A 22,277-nucleotide genomic window follows, 5' to 3' on the forward strand; every position below is an offset into this window, starting at 1 on the left:
AAATGAGGCAATATCTGCATTTTATCTAAGGTATTTGTGCCATACTTCTTTCCAAAATGCGAGAGAAAATTTTGAAAATAATAATAATTTATATATCAAGATACCTTTTATAGAACAGTATTTTTATTTATTTTTAAAGACATTTATTTATTTGAAAGTCAGGATTTACAAAGACAGAGGGAGAGGTGGAGATAGGGACAATTCTTCGATTCATTGGTTCCTTCCCCAGATGGCCCCAACAGCCTGGGTTGGGCCAGGTAGAAGCCCAGAGCTAGGAGTTTCCTCTGGGTTTCCCACATGAATGGCAGAGACCCAAGTACTGGGCCATCTCCTGCTTTTTCCAGGCCATTATCATGGAGCTGAATTGGGAGTGGAACATTCAGGACATGAACTGGTGCCCATATGGGATGCTGGCATCACAGGAGGCGGTTTCACCCTCTATGCCGATTTTAGATTGATTGTCAAACGTTGTTTTCTCATTGAAATACAACCATGCCAAAGTATCTGTGTCTCTGCTTATAAACTGGTGACTACATGAATGAACAAACATTTCTTCAACCGGAAATCATTGAATTAAATCTAAGTGCAATAAATTTTCTTTTTTTTTTTTTACTTTTCTTAGTCCTCAGTTATTCAGTTTATTTTAGAATCATTTTTCTTCCCTATCTGTAATGACAAGGACTGTTCCAGGAGTGCCTGCATTATGTAATTGGTGTTGAGCAAATCTGTTTAATTGAATCAAAGTGTTAACCTTCACCTTCTTACTCTATTTTATTGAATTCCAGGTGGACTGCAAGTAGAAATTGGAAGAAAAACAACACCGGACCCAAATAACACAGTGCATTTAACAAAATTCATCTTTTATTAATGACCTAAAACTACTTATTAGCATCATTCTAACATTTGGATTCAATGCATAATTTTCTATAGTAATATTGCATGCAATGAGACGATAACTTTCGTCTTGTCACTAAAATTCATTACCAAATTCAAAATAATGCTTTTAGAAACTACATACATTTTGTATTTGATTTGCCTATAAATTCTAGTATTTTTCTGTGCTGCCTTCAACTTCAAGTAATCTGAATAAGAAAATACTTAGAGAAAACATAATTCTGTGCTGATCTCAGCTATTATAGGAGAATCTGAAGGAATGAAATTTCATTACTACCTGGGTCCTTCTCAGTTAATAAACAGAAACATTAGCGTCACAGGCAGATGCAGGGTTAGTTTTCTGGAGGACTCAGCAATGCATCTCTCACTCTATTAGTGAGACATTGTCCACATAATTTTGACATATCCTAAATATGCGCCTTCTTTAATGACTAAAAATATCTCCCAAACAATCTGCACATTCAAAGGGCATTTCATTAAGGAAAGTTCATGTCAAGTAATGACTAAATTAGCTATCAAAGTGCAGATCTCTATCTCTGTCACTCTCTGTGTGTATGTGTGTGTGTGTGTGTCTCATTTCACTTATGATTGTATATGAAATCTGAAAACACTAGATTTATAGAAGTGAAGAATTGTATGATTACCCAGGGCTGAGGGCAGGGAGGAGATGTAAGTCAAAAGGATGGGAAACTTCAGCCAGATAAGAATAATATTTCAAGAGGTCTCTGCATGCATGCCCGTGCTGATCAAATCTGAAGCCTCTTCAAAAAGTACATGGAAAAATGCATGTTATGATAAATCTATGCATGAATTTTCAAAAAGTTTTGCATAAAAATAAATTCCATTTTCCATGAAATGTTTGAAGTCACCTCCTGTTAATGGCTATCTAGAGACGTGTGTCCTAAGTAGTTTTGAGATGTTATAATCCTGGGTAAGAACATTCTTAGGATTAATTTATGACAATGATATAGGCTACCTAAGGACAGAAATGTGATGTTTGCCAAACTAAGCAGTCATCATTTTTCTTCAAAAGTTTTTTTTTGAAATATTATCTTATTTTCCTGTGGGTAAATGTGTGTGTGAAGATATGTAAAGCATTATCTTTATATTTTCAAAAATACGGAGTAAACAGGTACATAGGTTGTAAGTTGTGCTTTTGGAATGTCAGTCTATGTTATCATTGGTTCTTTGTTTTTTTTTTTACTATGAAATGCAATATATTATAGATAAATACTGAAAGCCTATTAAATCTTTCTTAGAACACAGCGTGGTATAAATAAATGAGCTGCAGGTTAAATCCCATAACATAGAGAGCACAGAGTATCATCACATGCATGTAACAATCATACTGAGCCCAAAAGAACAGAGATGAAAATTGGGATACAGCAAAAGATAATCAAAAATAATGACAGTGTAACCAAGAAAGAGTGCAACTGTGTTTATGTGCATCTTTCATAAAAGAAGAATAACAAATTACAAAGAGAGTAAAGTGATTGCATAATCTATGATGATAGTGAGAAATAAGAGCTGATAGCTACCAATAAAGAAAATGGTAAAGCCTCAAAAAACCATTGACACAAATTAAAATATGCATCCTTGTCTTTAGCCATTTAGTGAAGAAAAAATATTTTTGTCATAATTAGAAAGTATCCAGCGGCCATTTGTGTGTGTGTGTTTGTATTGGCATAATAATGTCACGTTGCATGTGTGAAATTTTCTTTGTATAAGTTCAGAATGTTTTCTAACTGGGTAAAATTTAACATTCATGTGAGATATCATTAGCTGAGAAACGTCTGTGGAAAAATGAGCAAACAGAAGTGGGCTTTGGGGTTAGTGGCTAAAATGCCAGTTGGGATGCCTGCATTCCCTATCAATACTGGCTTTGCTTCCAATCTACTTCTTTTGAATGCACATCAGGGGAGGTAGCAAATGATGGCATAGGATAGTACCTGGATCTCTGACAGCCACATGGGAGACCTAAATGGAGTTGCTGACTCCTGGCCACAGTCTTACCCAGCCCTGGCTATTGCTGCCATGTAAATGGTTCTCCCTCTCCCTCTCTCTCACCCTCTCTCTCCCCTCCTATCCCCTCCCCCTCCTCTTTCCTCCCTCTCTCTTTCCGTATTTCAAATGAAAGTAAATAAGATCTTAAGTGTGTAGATTTGTACCATATGTTCAAGTAAGAAAATATTTTCAAGGTGAAATAGATTCTAATTCTCTTTTTATACAATGAATAATAACAATGAAGCAGAATTTAGGAAACTAATGTTTTGCTTCATCACTCCAAAGGAGTGAACTCAGGAAAATTAAGTCTGACATAATATTTGAATCAGTCCTCTATAAAATTCTCATTGGTTTGCTTCCATGTTTCATATAGACCTACATATAAAGGAGCCTGGTCCAAATAGTATTTCAGATAGGTATTTCTGACATTAGATTCTATGTCTAGAAAAAAATAGAAATAAAAAGGAGAGTAAAAGTAAACATGCTTAAAAACAGTGCTCATTGGATCATACAGGTATGTACATGCATATATATATATATATATATATCTACACATGTATATATCCACACATGAGTTGGTCTGACTGGGCTTTCACAGTTATATGTAGCCATATAAAATGAATTCTTTTGATTTAAAATTGAAAAATAGTATATGTTATATATTAAATATGTTATTAAATATAGTATTATATAAATATAATAAATATATTAAATATTAAATAGAACAAAATATTATATATGATAGTTCCACATTTTGAGTACTAATTTTTTTCAAAATATCTAGAGAATTGTCATTATCAAATAGTAAACATTTTTATTTCTCTGTCATATTAAGTGAATTTTGTTTCATAATGACAAATGATTAATTGAAGGCAACTAAGAGAAATATTCTGCAACAAAATTCTTCAAGAAAAATTTATAAAAATCACCTATTACTAATCAGGCACCATCATTAATTGGCAACCACTTGTGTAAGGATGATTATTCCATTTGCTTGACAAATATTTTAATGAGTAAAAGTTCATTTTGCTGCCCTATATTATTTGCAGATTTTTTGGTGTATTATATCAGTATTTTATAATGTTTTCCTATTGATAATTTCTGAAAAGTCATAAGAGTTAAGTTTAGCTTAATATAAAGAGAATAGATTAACATGAGTGGAATCATCTAGATCTGTAAAACTGGTTTCCACAGGGAGTACAAATTTTCAATCTGTAGGTATATGTAGTAACAATAAACCCATTGATTTTTCTACAAATTAATTTATTAAACAACTGCTTAAGAAAAATATTTAAATATCCAGGGTTGTACAAGGAACTCCCATAAATATGTAGTATTTAACCAGCTTCACTGTTAGTTTGCATTTTCTTTATTTACTTTATCACCCCTTTTTAAAAAAAAAAAAAGATTTATTTATTTATTTGAAAGACAGAGTTACAGAGAGAGGTAGACACACAGAGAGAGGTCTTCCATCCACTGGTTCACTGCCCAGATGGCTGCAATGGCCGGAGCTGCGCTGATCAGGAGACAGGAGATTGTTTCAGGTCTCACATGGGTGCAGTGGCCCAAGGACTTGGACCATCCTCTGCTGCTTTCCCAGGCCATAGCAGAGAGCTGGATGGGAAGTGGAGCAGCCGGGACTAGAACCAGTGCCCATATGGGATGCCGGCACTTCAGGCCAAGGTTTTAAACTACTGTGCCACAGCGCCAGCCCCTACTTTATCACTCTTTCTTTAACTTTGTGTATGGATGTTTTATGACCCTTTTAAGAGAAGGTTGGAGATACAGTTCTCCTTTTCCCAGAATACTTTAGTGAATACTTTCCATACAATCCAGGACAGTTACTAAAAGTGTGTAAATTTTAGCATCATCTATGGCTCATATTGAAATATCAGTTGTCTGATAATTGACAAAATTTTTAAGATTAATGGTTCAGTGATGACAAACTGATGACTATTTGCCAATTACCTCAATATGTCCATTTCATGGATGAAACGTTTCATAAATTGTGCATTGTATTTGTTCTGTCACATCACTAACCCTAGGGCTGTGACAGCTTACCACATGTAAGAGGATTTGCTTAGGAAGACAACAAAGGAAGTCTTCAGAGTTTGAGAGTTCAAAGGACACGGAGGACTTTGAAAACCAACTCTGTGGAAGGGAGTTTTCTGACAGACAGAACGCTGGAGATCCTGCTATCTAATTGCAAGAACTGGGAAAGTATGGTGAAGGAAATGCCATTGGATCTATGCTGTGGTGATGGGATTGGACTTGGACAACACATGGCGATATCTTAGGTGAATGCAATGGCAAATTCAGGGAGACTGTAAACAGTACAGTACGCAGAAAGAAATCAGTTATATGAGACAGTGCCACTGATGAGAGGGAAAATAAACCCCGACCCACATTAAAGTGATGGTGCAAGAAGTTTAGTTGAGGCACATAGGTCTGAATTGGTATATCGTCTAAGTCTTACAGACATGTGGAAACAAACAGTGAACCATGGGAGCAGTGGCTGTAAAGTGGCTTCTGTTCAGACAGAAAGGATAGATGTAAAAGCGAGTGTGAAGATGGAGTATAGGATCGGAGGAGATGAGTGGAGCCCAGGTTCCTGACAGAGGAAGTGGAAATATAATCAATCTGAGAGCTGGAAGCCGAAGTCCAGGATACATTGTACATAGCAAATGCATCAGGGAGATCGCACTGACCCACAGGTGCTGGCAACCTATGCCCACGGTGATTGGTAAGAGGGAAGTTCCCTTGCAGGTGGGAGTCAAATCAGTGGAAAAGATGCTCAAAGTGAGTGGATGCTAGATTGTTTGGACACTGAGGTACCAAAACAGAGTAAGGAGCAGCTAAAGGAAGGAAGGCTTTCTGTATTACTTAGTGGTTGCTTAGTTTTATTTGATGAGGTGCTGCTTTATAAAAATCGTTTTGTTGTCATGTTGTTTGAGAGGCAGAGAGAGAGAGAGAGAGAGAGAGATTCATCTGCTGGCTCAGTTCTCCAATGCCCACAGTAACCAGGGCTGGGCTATGCTAAAACCAGAAGCCAAGAACTCAGTACAGATCTGCCGTGTGGGTGGCCAGGACTCCAAGTATGTGAGTCAACATTTACTGCCTGCCAGGGTGTCCTTAGTAGTAGGAGTGTGGAATTGGAAATGGAGCTGGAACCCAACCTCAAGAACTCTGATAAAAGATGCTGGCATCTCAAGGGGCCTATTAGCTGCTGCACCAAATGCCCGCCCCAGTGAGGCGCTTTTGCTCAAGTTTGCAGCTAGTGTTGGAAAGATCTCACTGTGAGGGAAAATTTAAGAGACAAAGACAGGAGAAAACTGATGGTGTGTGGTGTCCCGTGAACAGTTGTAGCTGAGTTCAGGAGTCCAATTTAAGAGCTCAGCCCTTTACCAGTGCTGTGATGGAGCAGGTAAAGCTGCTGCCTACTACATCCCATATGGGTGCCTGTTGGACACCTGGCTGCTCCACTTCCAATTCAACTCCCTGCTAATGCACCTGGGAAAGCAGTGGAAGATGGCCCTGCCACCCACGTGGGAGACTGGCTGTAGATCCAGCTTGCTCCAGCCATTTCGGCCATCTGGGGAATGAACCAACAGATGGAAAATCTCTGTGTGTCTCTCCCCCTCCCCCTTCCCCCTAACTCTGTCTTTCAAATAAATAAATAAATCTTAAAAAAAAGTAAGCCCTGGAAAGAGGAACCATTCTGCATCCTGAGAAATGGGAAAAAAATGAAAATGACTAAAATTCCAGAGAAATAAATTTTCAGGAAGAGGAAAGGGTTTGCTAGAGTTACCGAGAACTAAGTTAGCACTACTTGTTGGGACAGTAAGAGTTCCTGCTCCACATGTCACCCTCTGCAGTGACCTTGCAACATTTCCCATTGCCTTCCCTTTACCCCTGAATTCTCAAGTACCACCAACTGCAGGAAGCCTTCTCTGACTCTGCCATAATAACTATTCCATCCCATAATACCAAGTGCCCTCACTGCTTGTCTTTATGAAATTAGTAAATTCTATGCTTTTCTCCACTATGAGGCTTTTGAGCTTAGTGCCCTTGGTAGCAAAAACATGTTGGGAAAGCTCGGGAAACATTGACTAGAAAGTAAAGCTACTGACATCTGCTATTTATTTTTGGATGGTATTAGGATACTCGAAGCTTAATTGATCAATTTATATGTTTTATTGTCATTGCCATTTTACAGATTTCAGAATCTGTGGCTCTGTAGTTAATTGCACAAGGTCACACCTCTCTAGGTAGGAAGTAATTTAGAACACAGGTTGTCTGCCTCCAGGATTCTTGGTCTTCATTCGTTTCCATAGGAAATCTCCAAGAAACCATGGACATTCAGAAAAGTGGTGCTGGGCTGTTAAACTCTCGGTTCCACCTCTTGAGCATATTCATGCTTTTGTTGCTCTCTACTGAATCTGTGTTTGCAGTGATGAAACTGGCGGGTCTTCAACAACTCTCTAACTTGTGCAAGCTATTGATTTAACAAGGCTTATTTTGTGAAAATATTTTTCTTCGTGAAGTGCTCAGGGTTTTCACATTATGAAGTTGTGTTTTTCCTGAGTGTCCAGGTGGACATCTGTAACTTGTACCTATCCACATGCATCCCTCAATCTACCATTTTATAGAGCCTTAGTTATAAATTGATGTTTTTTCTTTCTAAGAATGCATGAATCCTACCTATTATCAGTTAACTCTGACAGAATTAGAGAAAGAGTATGTTTCCACATAACTTTCAGCATATTATATCTCAGTACCCCTCTCACACATGCACGAACACTACCAATGCCACCATCAGCAGACTATATGGTTAATCTTCCTAGAATATTAACATGTATGTACTCCTACTTAATACGTACCAAGACATGGTATTTGGATTCATCCTTGAATTGGGTTTGAAAACCTGTGCACTTGGCATGTGCTTCTTTGGTTCCTGTATAAAATCGCTTTAAATTGTTATCATGAGATAAGATTGACAGCTAATCAATCCTTTGAGTTTCATTGTTACCATCACTTTAAGGATGTGGTTAAAAAGGCTGTTCATGGTATGACTTTTATGCAGTTTAAGAAGATAAATTCCCACCAGATCTCTGAACCAGGATTAGTGTTTCATCTGTTGTTTATTGGAAGAGTTGGAGTATTTTTAATGCATAGCTACTGTAGAAAATGAAATATCAGTATTTCCCTCTTTGCCCTTGTTCTAATATTATTAAGTGTAGGGTTAATTTATAGACCAATAAACATGTCTGTAACACCACCATCATTTTGACCTTATTTAATTTTTCATTAAAAATAAGAAAAACAGTATATATTACTAAAATTTGCCTTAAAAACTCTGGAGCCAGATGCAACATCCTTTCCTTTTTTTTTTTTAAAGGAAATATCTCTTTGTAGTGTATATATATATATATATATATATATATATATAGTGTATATGTACACACATGTGTAATATACTCATATATGATTTATTTAGTTTTATAGTTTCTTCACAGCTCATTTTAGCAGTCCTGCCATCTGTTGGTAACCACCAAGTCTGTATCCTTGTCTACAGTACATTAAAGATTACATAGCATTGACCTTTTAGCACCTTCTAAAGAAATTAAATGCACCTTTCAACTCTCATGTCCTCTTATATTCATATGACTTTTCATCTTTTGGTAACATATTATAGTATGTGTATGTGTATGAGTGTTGTTAAGCACTTGAAATTTGCGGTAATGAATTTCTTAGACTGATTCTACTCTAATCTATTTCAGTAACATACGATCCTAAATTTAGTAGTGTAAAAGCAAAGTTTGGCACTTGTTAAAAATGGCAAGGAAGATTTTCAACACTGCTGCAGTTAAGAAGAGAGAGTGAACTCAACTCCAGTGAAGTAGTGCTGGAAGGATTTTTAAAATGCTGGGGTGAGCTAATAGAAAAGTACCTGAATATGTTACTGGGGAGGTTGGTCAATGTCTTTAAATCATCTGTGTCTGCTAATGATATATTTTCACTTTGCAAAGTTAGGCACTCAGCTTTCACAGAGACTGGGAGATAGGAGTATTTCAGTCTTTGATGATTACATTTCAAAGGGATGGCTCCCAGGTACTTAAGAAAAACAGTTCTGTGGTTTAGGCAATTTACATCTCAAAGAAGCAGTAAGAAAATTTACAATTTTTCTGAATATTCAGGTTTTTTAAAGTAGATGCTCTAAGGACAGGAAGGTCAGGGACTTCTAGTCAGAAAGGTAACTATCAGGCGGACTGAGGGAATGGTTAGGTAGTCTTGGTCAACAACATTGACTCATCAGTTTCTTATAAGGTAGGATAAGATGATTAAGATAATTTACCTGAATTCCTAGTGAAAATAGACACTATTTATTTAGTCATTCAATATATCTAGGTTATTTTCTTTATTCTATAGTGATAAAATGCTTGAATATATTTCAGTGATTTAAATGCATTTTTCCTTAACTTTTGAAATGTACATGGATATGATTGTAACATTTTCATGATTTGTTTTTGCACTGTCAGTATAGCAAATGAGTGAAAAATGGTAATACACAATTGGAAATTTTTGTTTTTTTTTAAATCAGTTTTTTTAAATTTAAATTATACCAGGGCTGAAAACCTGTTTATGTTCATCATAGTGGGGATGTTTTTAATGTCCACATTCTTTCTAATAAACTGTTGAAAGACTTAAAGCATTTCATCTCAAAAAATGAAACAATAAGAAATAAAAACCAACCCCATGTTCTCTCTGACATGGACAGCAGGATGGAAGGTATTTCATTAATGAAAAATTCCATGATCTGCAATTATAGAAAAACAATTCAGAAAAATCCTTCCGTCTGCAGCAAGCCTGACTGTGTAACTACTAATCTAATACTAAATCTCAACTTAGGAAGGGAGACTATCAGGAAAATGGCAGGGCAAATGAGCAAAGGCAATTGATTTATTTACTTAAATGTTATCCCATTTCTTACCAGTCATAGAAACCAGCACTAGAGATTTTCAGGATGGAAAAAAAAATTTAGTAATGTAACGTGAAGTGAAGTGAAAAATGAAGATGATAAGAAAATTGCATTATTTTGTTAAGAAATCCTTTTGCACCATTGAAAACCAGAGTGCAGAGTGTCCACATAAGTGAGTATGTGATAAAACAGTAGATACAACTGGTGTCACAAAATTTTATCAAGAATGCCAAAGACAGTTTGAGGGATTATTATTATTATTTTTATGAGGATTAAGACAAGTTCATATATGACCTAAACATATTTCTAGTCTTGGAGAATGGGATATGGAAAATAAAATATTGAGCTTTCAAAAGGAGTAGATAACTGTAAAAAAAAAAAATACTTTGTTAGGTAACAGTGGGAGAAGTAGGCAAATGGGCAGCATCATTTTGGAAAGAAAAGGGCCAAATCTTTTGAGACAAAAGATTTTAAAAAAGGAAGAAAGGTAAAGAAAAATTATTAGTTTGAGTTAATCTCAGTATTTTAATAGTTTGTACTGTTAGATTACCAATACCACATATAATATGAATGTACTGCTCTTGATATAATTCCAACAGAATTCTATTTGGTTCAGTCATTATAAGTTGAAGTTCATCTTATGGTGGCTGTTTCAAGTCCCAGATCTTTAACAACTAATAAAAAAATTATAGTTTAACCTGGATGCATTCTCATTTCTCAAGTGAAGAAGTGTTGTTAAATGTAATATAAATATCCACAATTTTTTAACATATCAGGGCCAGCCAATCATTCAGATGAATAATCATCTATTCAGAAACTGAAACGCCGTGTTGTGTCAAGTACTATTATTTTCATGGCAGCCATGTTGTGGAAATGTTTTTATTTATGACACTTATGCACATATTTTCTCCTTGGTTAACATAGGGCTTATATGGTTGGAATAATGATGATAATAGTATTATTTTGATTGATCTCTTTTCCCCCTTCTCAAAGAAGCAACTACTCTAAAAAGCTCAATTTATGCCCTTCTAACATATCCTTTTTCTTTAATTCCTACCCTGCATGCTTACCTGCATTTGTTCTATTGAGTAAGAGCATTCAAAAGATGATTAAAATTCAGCTATACTTTGCTTACAACAATTTGAATGATTAACCATAGTAATTAGCTCCAAGTAAATTCACAAAATAAATAGTGTCTTGATACCTTACAATTTAATAGAACCCCAACTTCCTTTCAACATCAAATTTTACATTCAGATTATAGGCAGTGCTATATTAAACCACATTTAGGAAACAGTATAATGATCTTCTTTGTTCTTGCGTGATTAATGAACTTCAGTTCAGACCCTAGCTTGGAATTTAGAGTTGTTAGATAAGGGATATGAGTATAAGAATACCTGATAGCATCTAAAAAGGAGACCTCCCTACTCCCATGCATCTTCTATAAGCTTTAATACCATTATACTTTTTATAATACATCACGTACTTTTTAAATAACAACTTAAGCTGTAAGTGTACTCTGATTTTTATTTTCTTAAGAAACTTAGCTTGGGTCTTAATGAGTTTATATCAGTGCTTGAAATTGTACAAATGTGAATATATTTAGTTTCTTTTTATTGCTTTCAAAATGCCTATTTCTAAACGGAAGAAATTGATGTTTCTTTTCAAAAGAATCATTTTTTTAGTAGGGAAGGAAAGAGACATGCTGCCCTTACTGCAGGTAGTTTTATTGAAGAACTCAGTTTTATTGAGTAACTAGTGTTTATTGAAGAAAACAGAATATTTTTAAAATTTTCAGTCTGCCATTAGATACTTAGAAATTAAGATTTTTATTAATTTTATTTTCACTAAAGAGCCTTATCTTGTGATACAACTTGTGATATTTTGTAATGTTTTGTGACACTCATAATGGAAATGTCCAAGCATCAAAAATGAAATCTACTTTAAAATCTTTTTACTTAAAAACACTTCTAGTTGAACAATACCCTATACCTTGTGCGGTTGTGTGAATGTAGCCTGTTGAAATCCTTGCTTAGTATATACTAAGTTGATCTTCAGTATATGAAGGTAATTGAAAATGAAACTAGATAAAGGGCTTGATGGGAGAGGGAGAGGGGAGGGCCACGGGAGGGAGGGAGGTTGGGGGGGAAGCCACAACAATACAAAAGTTGCACTTTGTAAATTCACATTTATGAAATAAAAAATTTTTAAAAAAATCTTTTCATTACCCCCTTCAGTTGGCAGATTCTGTTAGGTCATTGTCTCCCCAACTTTATTTTCTGGGGTACTCGTTTTGGCTGATCTATCCTTAGAGTTAGGCTCTCTAGGAATGTGGCAGTATGCATGGTAGCATGGTCAAAGCTCTGACAAGTTCTGCAGAAAAGCTAGTTTTGACCCATATAGTCAATCTTCAGTTTTTCTTTGTTCTGCTTTGCCCCGACTTAACTCTTATTAACCTTTTTCTGAAGCAGGTTTTGGAAAATATTATTTTAGATAATGCAAGTATACTTAGTTGTTAGCTTTCTTCTTGCTTCCATTGTTCTTCAGAAGTAATTATTAATTGGGCTCCGAAGCAGTTTCCTTTACAAAGCGGGATGCATGATTCCTGCTGTCCCTGACACCATGTGTTTAGGACTATACTGCAGTGAAGTCCCTGTGTTCTGTACAGGATCCTGTCCCTCTCTCTCACATAGGAACTTGTATTGCACTATTTGTTCACTAAGTACCGTCTTGCTCCCACAAGAAGGCTTTGGAATCTAGTAGACATCAAGTATTTCCCTTTCCCTTTTTCCTTTTTTGCAATGCTTTTTAGAATATAGGACTGTAAAAACAGAGTCAAAGGTAACACATACATGACAGACTGAATGAAAATAATCACCATCCAAAGAGTTAGTTCACTGAATTGAAGTGTCAACTGTAATTAAATCCAACAAAAATTGCTGAGTACCAACCGTAACCAGGAATTGTACTATGGATTTGAGGACAATAAAGAAGAATGAGGTGGGGCCATACCACCCAGATCTTCACAGTTGTTTCTAGGAGACAGATAAATACCTAATTACATTAGAATATATTTTATTCATTTATTTACATATATATATATCCATATATATATAATTTACTATCTTTTATTTGCTTTGGTGGTATAATCTATTTCCAACTGCTTATTGAATAGGTATCTGGTGGGACTAGAAAGTACTTTCTATTTTTCTCTTTTGCAAAGAATAGATGAGAAAATAAATTTCTATGATTTTATTAAGATGTTATTGGTTTCCAAATCTGTTGATCTCAAGAAATATTTTGTTATTTTTTCATGTTGTCCAAAATCTCACTGATTATAAGATATAATACATTTGGAGAGATGTTTCACTAATTTATCAACTTGAAATGATGCTCTGTAGTCATTCCTTGTCTTCTGAAACAGATTTTTTTCAGAGCTTCAAAATCTGACTTGATATATCTTACCTCCAAAGAGATTCTTTATTTTTTTACAAAGATTTATTTATTTATTTGTTTGATGGCGGAGTTATGGAGAGTGAGAAGGAGAGAGAGACCGAGAGGGTTACCTTCCACCCACTGGTTCTCTCCCCAAATTTCCACAATCACCAGATCTGGGCTGATGCAAAACCAGGAGCCAGTAGCTTCATCTGGGTCTCCCACATGGGTGCGGGGGCCCAAGTACTTGGTCCATCCTCTGCTGCTTTCTTAAGCACATTAGTGGGGAGCCAGATAGGAAGTGAAGCAGCCAGGATTCAAACCTGTGGTCTTCTGGGATGCCGGCAATGCAGATGGAAGCTTACTCATTATGTCACAGCACCAGCCCTGAGATGCTTTCTTATTAAAATTTTAAGGCATTACTTTCAAGTTTGGTTTTGTCTACAAATTTCATTTTATTAATGTTGAAACATTTGACCAAGAAAGCAATGTATCTTACAGCTTTGTGATAAAGTTATAGTCAAGGTAAATTTCATAGCCTCCTCCTATGGAAACCACAAGACTAGACTTTTCCAAAGCCAATTCTCTCTGTTTCAAGACCAAGAAGTAAATTAGTTTTCAGCACTGAAAGTCTTCCATAAAACCACTGGTATTGAAAGAACTGTCAGTACTGACAAGCAAAATAATCTCTGTCTCTAGGGAAAGGTCAGCAGCAAACCCTATCCAGATTTCTCATTTTGTGGCCTCCGCTCCTATACATTGGTTTTCATTCCATACATAGAGCATCTTTCTTTCTCCCAAAGTAAAGTGACTACAGTAAGTGCAGTTGGGTTGTACTTATAGATAACCTGTCAGAAATGATTGTGGCGGAACATGTGGGACATTGCAGGACCCATTGTGCCCCAGTGGGTTAAACTGCTGACACCAGCAGCCGTATCAGTATCAGTTCAAGTCCTGGCTGTTGCACTTCACATTCCTGCTAGTGTTCCTGAAAGAGCAGCTCATGAGGAACCTCATATTAGGGTCCCTGCCACCCACATGGAAAACCGAGATGGAGTTCTGGCTCTTGGCTTCCACCTGGTCCAGACCTGGCTGTATGGCCGTTTTGGAAATGAACCAGTGGATGGAAGAACTAACCTTAGTGTCTGTCTCTCTCTGTCTCATCCTCTCTTACTCTCTGTCACTCTGCCTTCCAAATTAAATAAATGTATACATAAATAAAAAACAGTGAACATAGACCAATGCGGTGACTGTTCCTCGCCACCGCCGGAGAATTAGGCAGGCTGCCCGCAGCTTGCCTTGACCGAGGAGGGGAAAGTGCGCCACCCACCACTCAGCCTTCCCCAAACCAGGGGGACAATCAGGCGCGGTCTGGAGCCCAGTGGAAGCAGGGTCTCACTGTATTGTAAAAGGGAGGTGTATATGCAGCTGAGGTACAAAGCAGATGGTACAGAGCGGATGAGCGGATGTGGGCAAGGGGTGGGGTGTTGTGATGCAAAAGGGTCTTAGCAACTCCTATTGTACCACCTTAATGATCCTTAGGCAGAAGCACCCTGGGGCTGGGGTGTTTGCTACCCGGGAATTGAAACTTAAAGACAGGTTTTCAAATTCGAGGCAGACTCAGGAAGTTCCTCTAGGCCTCTCTGGATTCAGGGTCCCCCACAGACCAAGACTGCTTTTAGATCTTTCACTACTGAAAAATGAGACTATGGTTACAATGCAACGTTTCCAAATTGATTATCCAGAGCTTCCTGCCAGTCTTTTACATGCATTGCCAGACTAAATAAGTAGCTTTTGGGGTTCATCCATCACAGTTTATAATACATTATACCGAATCTAGTGTTCTCTCAGGCTAGTGTTAGGGGATTTTCTATGTTCAGACTAAGAAATTGCATTTGAGGAAAGGGATTTCTTCTTTCTTTTTCCCTAGAATTTCTTTAGTTCTACAGAGTCTCTTAAGTGTATGGGACCCTCATTGTACTTCAGCACTAATTGCAGATTGATTTTAAGAGTTTGAAATCTTAACTGGGAATGACTTTAAATTAACTTTATATGAACTACTATCAATTGTTCACTGAAAAATAAAGTAATTATAGATGAAGGAAACTGCCTTCCAGCTTGCTAACTATTATAAACACTTTATATTTTCAAAATTCAACTACAGTTGTTAGACATCCATTTCTCAGAATGAATCGATTGAGGAGCCTTATACTGTCACCTCCTGTTTTTACAAATGGCACGCTTAACCCATAAAAATTAGATCGTCCATCTTAGATCACATAGAATTGGAAAAAAATAATTAGGTTTGAAGTTCTCAATGTTCATACTCCTATCTAGTTTATGAAGGACCCAAAGCTGGCGGGGTCTTTGGTAGCACCCTGGGGACCCAGAAATTCAGACTCCAGACACCAGCGATGCAAACACAAGAGGCAGTTTATTTACATTTTGCGCAAAACGGACCCCTCCCTCCTGAGAGAGTGAGGTACTGGACCAGGGTTATAGGCAGTATTTAAAGGCAAAAACCACAAAATTATCTTAAGCAAGTGAATACTAAGGGGTTTTTGTTTACAGTAATTTCACTTATCTTAGTATACAGCAGTTTTACTTATCTCAGTACACATCAGTTTTACTTATCTTAACCATTGCACAAGGGGGTTTCCAAACTGGTATTCCCTGTTATCTGCTAAGTTGCAGTTTCCCAGAAACTGACCTTTCTTGGAACTTTCTAACTGACCTTTCTTGAAACTTCCTTGTTTTTCAGCAGGTTAGGCTCTGGTAAATTTTCAGAAGTCCTTCATTTACAGGGCTGTATTCTTACTCATTTTCTGAATAGTCAAAATGAAAAAGTTTTCTGTACTCCATTATGAGAGATGTCTACACACATGCACATACACTCACTTCACCCAATTTTTTTTTTCTTAGAGTATCAGACATGAGAAGCAGTTATTTTGTTACAAGGACAACATAAGCAAATACAGAGACCCAACCCTGGTGTCAAATGATTCCTGTGATTTTTTTCAGTATTCCTGAACTGGAACTTGCTTAACAGAATGATTTGCCCCTCTTTTTCTCTTTGGAGTCTGTGTCATTAGAAAGACTTAGATGGTTGGCTTATGCTAAAACTTTATCTGATACAGATATCAACAAACAATTTTGGCAGTTAGTTCATTCTTTCTTAAAAGTGTATTTGAGTTCATATAATGCTTTCCATAGAAATGAAAAATGACATTTTCAATGTATTTATTAATTGTTTATAAAATTTATAATGAACATTTTAGTTTGAGTTTTAAAGATTATTTTTTTAAAAAATTTTCTAAGATGTAACGTGAATGTTTAATATGTTTTATCAGTGGTTTTGAGTTGTTTAGTAGTGTAAATCTAAATTGATGAGCTTGCAGTTCTCTTCACTATCTATTCACTTTAATAGGCCACTCCACAGACAGAACTAGCGATCAGTAAGTGCATGGTAAATAAATATTAATCACTTAGACATGAGTTTGTGTGTGTTTGCAGATGTATAACATGTAACTTTGTAATAAAAATTATTCCGAAGAGTACTCCCATATGTACTCTTATATTAATAATTGGAAATTATTAATACATTAACATATAGAATATGAATTATAAACAAATTTTGACTTGTTCAGAAATTTTAGTTATATTTACCACTTCTTTCTTGAAATAGGATAAGGAAAATTCTTAGCAAATGAAAAGCAACTCTCACTTCAGTATTATGGTGCTAGCAAGAGTGAATGTTCTTGACATGCTCTTTTCAGATCTATTTACAAAAGAAAACTATATTCTGTGTTCTTATGATTTGTTTTATATATAAAACTCTAATTATGATTGCATTATAGGTACAGAATGTTATCTAACAAATATAATATCTACAAATAAGCATTTTACTCACATTTCCCTTGGCAGATACAATGTGAAGTCATATCCTACTGCCTATGAAAATATGATTATACAACTATAGATAATAGAATGAGGGTCCTGTGTCTGCTTTGTTTATCACATGTAATCAGGACATACTGTAGTGCTTGTTCTTCAGGAGCAGCCCTAAAATATTTCCTGAGTAGAATGGAAGGTGCAGATATTGCTTTTGATTCTCATTTGTGTATCATCAAGATGCAAATCAGAAAATGGATGAAAATATTTGAGGCTAAAGAGTAAAAACTTAGAAGTATTTTTTTCAGGATTTAAAAATGTATCCATTTCTAGTTGATTCTGAACATTTCTATAGATTTCCTTGATGTATCCTGGCTATGTTGGACTAACAAGAAAATGTGGCTAAATTCAGAAACAGTTATCCAGAAAGGGTTGCACAGGCTTTGTTGTCCGCAGGTCCGCTAAAATGATGTGGATTTTAACAGTATAATTATGTATTTTGGCTTAGTGGTAAAAGTGGCCAATATTCTGGTCATTGTGTTGCACTACATATATTGTGTTTTATCAGGTAGGGATAGCAATGTGGAAACAGAGGAAAGTGGAGAGAATATTGGAAAAAAGAACCTTGTGCATGTAGGAGAATCGCTGTTGGAGAAAGGAGAAAGCTATTCAATGCTGAGTCTCAGGGTGTCGTTCAGAGTTCAGGTCCCTGGGAAACCTGTTGATGCTTCCCCAGTGGACTTCTGGTAGTCCTCACCACTGACCGGATCTTGAGGACAGCACTGACCTTGAGTTTGGAAAGCACTGCTGTTAGGATACAAATTGTATGTTTTCCAGTTCTTGTCACAAAGGTGCTTTTGGTTGTCTGTATGAGAAGCCTGCTGGCAGTTTCTAACTGGAGATGCTTCTGTATGGTAGAAAAGAGCAGTTCGTAGCAAAGCTCTGTTTTTTTCCTTCAGTTTAGCTTGTTTCAGTACATGAAGAGACCTCATGAATGTGAACTGATTAAATTTTTACCAAACTATGTGTCAACAGCGAGTACAACCTTAAAAGAATTTCCTTCAGTATGACATTTGCATATTACTTAATTTATTTTGGAAGTTACCCAGGGGACCCACGCTGTGGTGTAGTGGGTAAAGCCACTGTCTGCAGTGCAGGCATCCCATAAGGGTGCCGTTTCTAGTCCCGGCTGCTCCACTTCCAATCCAGCTCTCTGCTGTGGCCTGGGAAAGCAGTATAAAATGGCCCATGGGGGACCGGCGCCATGGCTCATTGATTAATCCTCTGCCTACGGCACCGGCATCCCATGTGGGCACCGGGTTCTAGTCCCAGTTGTTCCTCTTCCAGTCCAGCTTTCTGCTGTGGCCCTGGAAGGCCCAGGTGCTTGGGCGCCTGTACCCGAATGGGAAACCAGGAAGAGGCACCTGGCTCCTGGCTTCGGATCGGTGCAGTGCCGGCCGTAGTGGCCATTTAGGGGGTGAACCAACAGAAGAAAGACCTTTCTCTCTGTCTCTCTCTCTCTAACTCTAGCTGTCAAAAGAACAAAAACAAAAAAAAATCTGTGTCACGTCTTTGGGCCCCTACACTTCCATGGGAGACCTGGAAGAAGCTCCTGGCTCCTTGCTTCAGATAGGCACAGCTGTGGTCAGTTGGGAAATGAACCAACAGATGGAAGACCTTTCTTTCTCTTTGCCTCTCCTTCTCTCTCTGTGTAACTCTGACTTTCAAATAAATAAATATATCTTAAAAAGAAAAGAAATTACCCAATAATTGATGGGTGTCGATTAGAGTGTTACATATTAAGTGGAAATTGAATATACAGTGATTTAATATAAAGATTGCATCATTTTTTTTCAAGACTTATTTTATTTATTTGAAAGGCAAATTTACAGAAAGAAAGGGAGGAGACACAGAGAGAGAAAATCTTACATCCACTGCTTTGCTCCCCAAATGACCTCAACAGCCAGGACTGGACCAAACTGAAGCCAGGAGCCAGGAACAACTTTTAGGTCTTTGATATGCCTGCAGGGGCTCAAACACTTAGGCCACATCCTGCTGCTTTTTCCAAGCCATTAGCAAGGAACTGGATTGGAAGTAGAGCTGACAGGACTCCAACTGACATCCATACGGAATTCTGGGTGGTACCAGATTCCATCATTTGTTCAAAATGCAGTGGCAGTATTTTTTAAGCATAATTATACATAGGTTAAAAGTTTACTTTTTAATATCACTGAGAAACAGATGCAATTTATAAAATCAGTGCTTGGAGCTCTAAGTGTCTTAAGGTTTAGCTTATTTGATTGCCTGAATGAGGTTTATTGGTATGCACACTACTTAGAAATAGCAAAGAAATATGTATATATTTTATTTTTTATTTTATTTCAGCCCAGAGATGAACCTGCAGTCAATGAATTTCTAAAATTATGAAGGTAACACTAACCACTTATGGATTTTTTTTATTTTAGCATTAAAAAAAGGACGATTCTGGATAACACCAGATCCTTATCACAAAGATGACAACATCCAGATTGGGCGTGAGGTGAAAATATCTTGCCAAGTAGAAGCTGTTCCTTCTGAGGAGTTGACATTTAGTTGGTTTAAGAATGGCCGTCCATTAAGAAGTTCTGAGCGGATGGTTATCACCCAGACTGATCCTGATGTTTACCCCGGAACAACCAACTTGGACATCATTGATTTAAAATTCACAGATTTTGGAACATACACATGTGTGGCATCTCTGAAGGGAGGAGGGATCTCTGATATCAGTATTGATGTTAATATATCCAGCAGCACAGGTAAGGCACGTATTTATGATTGAAATGATATTCAGGTTTAGAAAACTAAGTTTTGCCAGAAAAGAAATAATCTTTAGTTAAAGTAAGACCATTCTTCTTATAAGATTCTTAAAAAAAATTCCTATTATTCTAAATGGTCAATAAATATATGAATTCATGAAACATTGTGACTTTATACATCTGTATATTTAGAATTATTTATCTGAAAGGCAGCATTAGAGAGGCGGGGAGAGAAAGATACAGAGAGAAAGAGAGGAAGAGAGAAAGAGGTAGAGAGAGAGAGAGAGAGAGAGAGGTCCTCCATCCACTAGTTCACTCTCCAATGGCCATATATATATATATATATATATATATAGGTTTCTAGGTTAAATTATATCAGTTTTTCATTAATTACCCCCTATGGAGCCTACAATTTTATTGATAAATGAAAAAAGAATGTTTAAAAATTTAAGATGGTCTTCAGAAATTATAGACAGAAACTATTTTGTTCTAAGAAGAAAATATTGAGAGATAATTTAAGACTGTTCAAATACAAAATAGATGTGAGTGCTTTGGAAAGTTCATGGAAAAGTGCAATTCAAAGATCAGTTAATTTCGGTACAAAAATTTTAAAACCTATGTATAGTTTTTCACGGTAAGTTTATGTTGGCCCATATATTCTAGAATGTATATGTAATTTTTTGTAGTATGAATTTTTCTTTTTTTAAAGACCAGTATGTGTTACACTAGTAAAAACCAATAAGAATTGTGTTAAGGTGGTTATCAGATGTTACATTTTGAAGAATCCTGTGATACAGTATTGTCACAATGGAAATAAATATGAAAATGTATTGCTCTGAATTTCCTTCCTTTAAGGTTAAAGATGAAACCATGCTGCGATTTTCTCTTGATTTAATATGAGTCTGTTGATGAGAAAAATGTCGAGGGAGGGGATTGGAGGACACACTAGTTTAACCTCAGGACGATAGAAGGTCCTGTGCTTCTGTGAGATATGATCTGCATGTATCCACAGAACTCCAAACTATCTGTGTTTTGCCAACCTGTTACCAGATTGACAATTCTTGAATGATATGTGTTGAAAATGTAGAGTGCAAGTGTTGTAAGCGTACTCTGTTTTGAGGAATATTTAACAATTGGCTTTTCCTTTCCAGTCAGACAGCGTTTTGACTCTTGAGTGTTAATATACTCACCTGTACTTTGTGCCTTCTGCTGGGTGCAAATTGCCATGCGCATGGGATTGATTTTGTTCCTTGAGGGCACTAGCTCCACACGTCAGGCTGATAAAATGTGTTAACTTTTCACAATTCTGCTTTATTTTAAAGGGTATTCCATTTTTATTAGTTAAAATTAGTGTAAAATAAAATGAAGGTAATGAAAAGTATGTTTCAGATATTAGTCCTTTTCTAGGTTAAAAGAACATTTTTAAATTTAATGGATATTTAAATATTGCTCTTAGCACTAGGAGATGGATTTATTTATGGTATCTGATAGAAAACTGTAGCTATGTCCAGTTATTCATTTAAGTATTCAATTAATTGGTAACTACCTATTGATCATTGTATCAGTTTGCTATGTGACATTGTATGAGATGACAACCCACATCTGGTCTTTCTGTTAGGATAAAAACAATTTTTTATGATTCAGGATCATGCATTCTTATTTCTGAAGTACATTTTTCAAGAATTGTTCTACATTTCTTTATAAGCATTCTCTTTGGTCATTTGTTGGCTTTTTTTTTTTTTCTGCTGTTTCTTTTTCAGCACCAGTTATTAAAAGACCAGATCCAAGGAATCAATATTTCTATCTGAAAGGAGTTGTTTGAAAGGAGCACAGTTCACATGCTATTAAAATTAGACAAAAGAGGGAGCACACATCAGGGAAAACAAAAGGAATATTGTACAGTTATTTACAAAATGAGTATTAAAGTTCACTTTTAATTTCTTTAGTTCTGTTGCCTATATGATACTATGTTTTTCAATGGCAAAGTAGAAAAGATGACCAGCATTATTCATGAAATTTCCAAAAATCCTAAAAGGAAATTTCAAAATTATCAGGAAGTACATTGTACTCAAGAATTACCTCTTAGTAATAAGAGATTACTTGTAAAAATTAAATGATCGTGATTATTATCAGTTTGTCTCAGAATCAAAGATAAAAATGCTAGAGAAAAAGGAAATATAATCTTACACCATAACACTCCTCCCTGATATCCCCTACCTACTACAGACATCCCTGATTCTTCTAGAGTTGTCGAGAAAAATTAGACCTCAAGTATATCG

At 36.3% G+C, this 22,277-nt stretch overlaps 1 protein-coding gene across 1 annotated transcript in view; it reads left to right on the forward strand.

Moving 5' to 3' along the window:
- MDGA2 (MAM domain containing glycosylphosphatidylinositol anchor 2) overlaps nt 1–22,277 on the forward strand; it is a 916,038-nt gene that overhangs the window by 660,920 nt on the left and 232,841 nt on the right. The window contains 1 exon segment of the mRNA XM_062206573.1: nt 19,669–19,998. Coding sequence (XP_062062557.1) covers nt 19,669–19,998 — 330 coding nt within the window.

Source organism: Lepus europaeus, chromosome 11 (genome assembly GCF_033115175.1).
Source record: "Lepus europaeus isolate LE1 chromosome 11, mLepTim1.pri, whole genome shotgun sequence".
Classification (NCBI taxonomy): Eukaryota; Metazoa; Chordata; class Mammalia; order Lagomorpha; family Leporidae; genus Lepus; species Lepus europaeus.